We start from the raw sequence: 5414 nt of genomic DNA, 5'->3' as shown, positions 1-5414 counted from the left end.
TGACTGTGTAACGCCACACAATAAAAAAAATTCTTAAAAAACCTCCAACCTCCTAAAAATCAAAATTTTTAAAACAACTCTTTAAGATATTCTAAAAAGCTGTTTATTTTAACTATTACTTTTTAGGTGTAAAAATCAAACAGAAAATCACTGTTTAAACACCTAAACTCGTTTTAGGTCCTGAAATAAAGAGAGAAAAGAAACATAAAGAAACAACCAAACATACTCGTTGTACCCCCTAATACAAGTTGTTGATCTATTTTCAATTGTTATTAATTACTGATCATTTCATTATTATACTTGAAGAGGCAGAGGCAGAGCTTTTCCTTACTTGAATCATATATACATTTAATACAATGTTAATTGTATAAAATAAACATTGTATAAAATAATCTCACCCCATGATCAGCAAAATCCATTAATTCACCCTCAAGTGCATTTCTGTATATACAAAAACACAGAATCGTGATACAAAAAGGGACCTTCATGCAAAACTACAGTATCTGGGTGCTGTGACAAATTTTTTTACAGTACAGAAAACCCTATGTTGATGACTAAAACAGAAAGAAACAAACAGAGATTATGTGCAGAATATTTGAAGAACCATCCATCTCCAATGAAGTTAGTACTTAAAGTGGAAGGTGGAATTCCATTTCTCTACTTCCTTTTCTGCAATAACTCTACAAAACCTGCATCAATGGAACCTCGCATATGAACATGGTAAACTTATGCAACAATTGACTGTAAATTATTCACTAAAACATACCATTAGGTAAGTTATCAGATACAACCGGCAAGTTCAGTTGCATATCCACCCCAAGTTCTAGGCTTTCCTAACAAATCCTCCAATTCAAGGTAAAATTTTGAGTCATTCACATCTAGTTCTTCATCAACCCCATTTTGAAGAACTACTCCATCTAATAGCTCCTCTGACATTAGATGATAAACAGATTCTTCATCATTTGTATTACACATCATATTGGTTTTTTGATCTTGAATTGGACTGCAAAACTCATTGCTCAAAGGAGTTTCAAACAGTTTTGGACTAGTTTTGTTTTGCTCTGTTTCGTCTCCTAGTAATTCAGTAAGTTGAGTTTGCATTGTGGCTAGTTGTTCCTGAGCTTGATTTCTGGAATTCACACTTTGGCTATGGCTAGCAGGTGAAGTTTCAGGAACTTGAAGCAGCTTTCTTTTCTTGCAAAACTCACCCTCATTCACTTCTTTCTTCTGCTTTATTCTCCCAAGTAGATTGTGAATAAAGCTCCGGTTTTCGGCTGCTTTGATGAGGAAGAGTACCACCTGTAATTGCTTAGAGTGTGCAAATCGAATTCTTTCTTCAACACTGCTGATTTGATTCTCTGATTCTTCCTGTTGCAGCCTCAGGTTGCTGATTTCAACCCTCAATAGATCTTGATCATCCTTCAAATTTTTAATTTCTGCTTCCAAATTAGGATTTGCTGAATCACAACCATAAACATTTCCTGCTCCTTGTTGCTGTTTGTTGTACCTACTTCTTCTCTTAATGTTCTTCAGCAAATGCCTCTTCCCCCTGCGAAACCCCTCATTTGCGAACTCCCATCTATCTGGATCCATCTTTTTAAAACCCTGAAACCATTTATGCACCATAAGAAACGAAGTCCAGACCATTCAAACATATTATCAAACACATAGAAAGCAACTTCTGATGCCGGCAGTTATATAAATTGGAAATAAAGATGAAAATCAAACGGAGGCAGTTATATAAATTGGATTAAAAGCGGAAAAACAATCGGAAATAGAGAACTCACATAGGTATTGAGCTGACGAATGAAGCTGGAGAAATTAGAATGCTTGAAATATTTAGGAAGTAATTGCTTGGAAAATTCATAGGCATCCCAGACTACAAAACTATTGCCATTTTCGTTCCACGACACAATTGAATTGGTCTCCGGATCCTCCACCATCTCGAACGTCTTCTTTAGAAACGGCGGTGGACAGGTTTCATGTAAACCCTCAATTGGTTTAGGAAAATGCACTGAAGAAGACGAAGACGAAGACGACAACGTTTTAGTACCAAAACCGTAAGAATCAACAGTACTAACTCCAGTAACCTCCTCCTCCACCTCATGATCATCCGTGATCTCTTCTTCTTTGACGGTCACTAATTCGATAACCTCATCCTCAACCTCATCTAGAGCCGACGCCGATTTATTAAACTCCGTTGAACTCGTAGTTGAAGAAGGGGGCCCACCGTCAGCGCAGGGGTTGTCCTCTGTCCGGGGAAGGAATTGGAGTGGTTTGTCCGGTGAAGTTGGAATTGTTGATTCCTCAGGTGGTTTGGGCAAGAAAGTAGTGGAAAAGGAGGACGGAGAAACATTTCCACCGTCGGCGGAAGAGGTTGTATCAAGAGGAGCGACCATTTTGAATTGCTTGCAAATATTAGTTAGAGAGAGAACTAGGGAAGAAAGAGGGAGGTGTTTGGTGTGTATAAATATGTACGGATGGGGGTATGATTTGGCAAAGAAGCTGCCACGTTTCAGTTTGCTTTTTTATTTATTTATTATTTATTTTCGGGATAAGGATCATTTCGACATTAACGTTTTCAAAGAAGTTACTAAAATTTTGTAAAAGTATGAAATAGTGCATGTATCAAATTTTAGGTTAATAGTATAAAATTTGAAAAATTGGCTTCACCGTTAAATTTAGTAAAATTTGAAATAGTGCATGTGTATGTATTTTGCTTTTCCAGAAATATTGATTCTGAGCGTCCTCATTCTTCCAGTCTCCCTTGTCTACTTGTCAGCTCTGTTACTAAACACCTGGCAGAAACAAAGGGAAACTACTGATGTGGCTCCTCACCTTCCAACAACTTCTAACCATTAAATAAAAATTAAAAAAAAAAAAAACAAGAAGATGTAAAGGCTGCTTTTTTTTTTTTCTTTTTTTTTCATGAACAGAACCTTATATTACGAAACAAACCAATCACAATCGTTTTGAATACAAGAAGAAACACACAAAAGAAAATCTTCTATAAAAATTTCCAACTGAGAAAGAGAGCTAGCCCAAGCTGCTAAATTATGCGCTACCGAATTAGCTTGCCGCCTCTCATGAACAAAATCAATTGACAAAAATGATTTTGCCTCCTCCAGAATATCCCCAATAATTACTCCCAAAGAGTTAGCTATAACCTGATCACCTCTTATCAATGTGATCGCAGATACAGAGTCAGAAGCTACTGATAAAGCAGTAAATCCACAATCACGAACAACCCGAATTGAAAATAGAATTGATATTAATTCAGCGTGTAAAGCCGATAAAGTTGTACCGATAGGCCCGCCCCCTGTCAAATTAACAAGGCCATTGCAGTCTCTTATAACCATGCCGAAAGAACCCGCAAAATTTCTATTTGAAAAAGCCGCGTCACAATTTAATTTGTATCTTGGAAAAATCGGAGGATGCCATAAATACAAATTCGAAACAGCAGCTCTATCAATAGAAAAATTAAAACCATGAACTTCAAAAAAATCAGCAGCATTATAATTAACTCCATGATCATCCAAAGCATTAATTCTTTGGCTATTGGATAAAATGAAACCATCAACATCAGCAAAACTTGGCCTATGAGCAGCTCCACCTGCAAAATTAAAAATTAATCCTCCAAATGAGCCAACATTCGACTGAAACACCTGCTTCTCAGCAAAGTTTGTTCATACTATGTGGTGCGCCGCAAAAAAATATTTTGCCATGTTTTGCAAATCTTTTAAAGAAAGGTATCAATTTGCAGGGATGTTGTCGATTTTGTGGCTATCATGTTGAATCTCTAATTTTCCATAGAGAACTCCAAGAAGATGTAAAGGCTGCTTTGTAACCGAGATTGAGGTGTTAATGGATTAAAGGTTAATTAAAAAAAACTGGGTTAATTAGAGGCTAGTTTATATATTTACATCTACTAGTCGAAAACCCGTGCGATGCACGGGAGTATGAAACTTTTATATAATTTAGATAAATAAATAAATCAACATATTTACTTTTAAATAATTTTATATCATGTTATGAAAAATATTTATATTATGTATATTTGAAATTAATATATATTTTTTTAATGATAATTCAAATTAAATTAATTTTAAAAATAATTGACTACTTTTTTATAAAATTTTAACTAAAGATTAATGATTTATTTATTTTTACAAAATTCAATGATTTGTACTTTTTAGGAATTTTAATACATTTTCATATTCCAAATATTCTGTGAAACAATAATAACAAAATAGAAGATTAATTAAGAAATATATTAGAATATAATAAAAAACCAAAAATTGAATTAAACTATAATTAAAATTAAATATTATATTTACGATACAAAAGAATTACAATATAGGTTAAAAAAAATTGAATTAAACTACAATTAAAATTAAATATTATATCAACGATACAAAAGAATTACAATCTATGTTAAAATGGAAGCAACATCAATATATTATTCTATAAACTATTACAATCAATACTTTTCTAATGTTGCATATGAAGAAACTTTATCAATTCAATATGTTACATATAAAAAAAATAAAATTCGTAAGAATTAGTCACAAATTCATCTTGATGATAATTATTTTGGTTGATGGAATTTCATGATCACCAAGTATTCGAATTCAATTATTCATTCTGCTACAATAACCCAATATATCTAATTGAATCAGTTTAAGATGATGGTTTCTCCTATTTTCATCTCGTAATATCTCATCAAGACATTCGATCAATTTGTTCTTCATTCTTACTATATAGTCATACTCGCAGATATCACTTATTTGACTTCATTAATATTTTCTAATAATTATATATTCTTGAATTTTATAAGTAAGAAAAACAAACAAACGAATTGAAAAAAAAATGAAGGGACGAAAAAGATAATTAGGAGAGAACCATCTTCCTCTCGTTTTTTTTTTTTTTGAAAATAAGAGAGAATGTCGAGACATAAGCGTATAAAGAGGAGAGTGAAAATATTTTTTTCCCATTAATTAAACATTTTATTTTTTCTTAATGAAGTATTAAGTTCATAAATTAATTTTAGTTAAATAGAATTAAATCGCAATTGTAACCACTCAGTACAAAAAAAACGTTTTATAATTAATATGTGAAATTAATTATATTAATTAGAATCATTATGCTCAACATTTGACAATTTGAAAAGATTCAAATAATAATATTTTCTTAATTAATATTTTTCAATAATTTGTCATATGATCATATTTCATTTTTATCTGTTAAAAAATCTTGAAATACTAACAATTTTGTACGAACCATAATATAATAGTTAAAAATTATATAAGCCAATGTTGCAAAAGCAATTATCTCAATATCCATAATTAATGTACATTTTTAGGATTTTGAGCATCAAAATTTATTTTATTTACCTTGAGTTTGAATTCGTATCT

At 32.0% G+C, this 5414-nt stretch overlaps 1 protein-coding gene across 1 annotated transcript; it reads right to left on the bottom strand.

Annotated features, from left to right (window-relative positions):
• Positions 1 to 402: 402 nt before the first annotated feature.
• LOC136203150 (heat stress transcription factor A-7a-like) lies at positions 403 to 2445 on the bottom strand. Its single transcript, XM_065994228.1, has 3 exons — positions 1788 to 2445; positions 767 to 1605; positions 403 to 689 (listed from the first exon to the last, which is right to left on the bottom strand). Exons 1-2 carry the CDS (start codon positions 2397 to 2399, stop codon positions 781 to 783), a joined length of 1437 nt encoding a protein of 478 aa, XP_065850300.1. The 5' UTR covers positions 2400 to 2445; the 3' UTR covers positions 403 to 689; positions 767 to 780.
• Positions 2446 to 5414: the final 2969 nt, after the last annotated feature.

Source organism: Euphorbia lathyris, chromosome 8 (assembly GCF_963576675.1).
Source record: "Euphorbia lathyris chromosome 8, ddEupLath1.1, whole genome shotgun sequence".
In the NCBI taxonomy this organism is placed as follows: Eukaryota; Viridiplantae; Streptophyta; class Magnoliopsida; order Malpighiales; family Euphorbiaceae; genus Euphorbia; species Euphorbia lathyris.
This window is presented reverse-complemented; position numbering and strand designations above follow the sequence as displayed.

Coding starts and splice junctions, on each gene's coding strand:
- LOC136203150 (XM_065994228.1), bottom strand. CDS start 2,399: ATGGTCGCTCCTCTTGATACAACCTCTTCCGCCGACGGTGGAAATGTT. Junction 1,606..1,787: donor TTCGTCAGCTCAATACCTAT/GTGAGTTCTCTA, acceptor AAATGGTTTCAG/GGTTTTAAAAAGATGGATCC.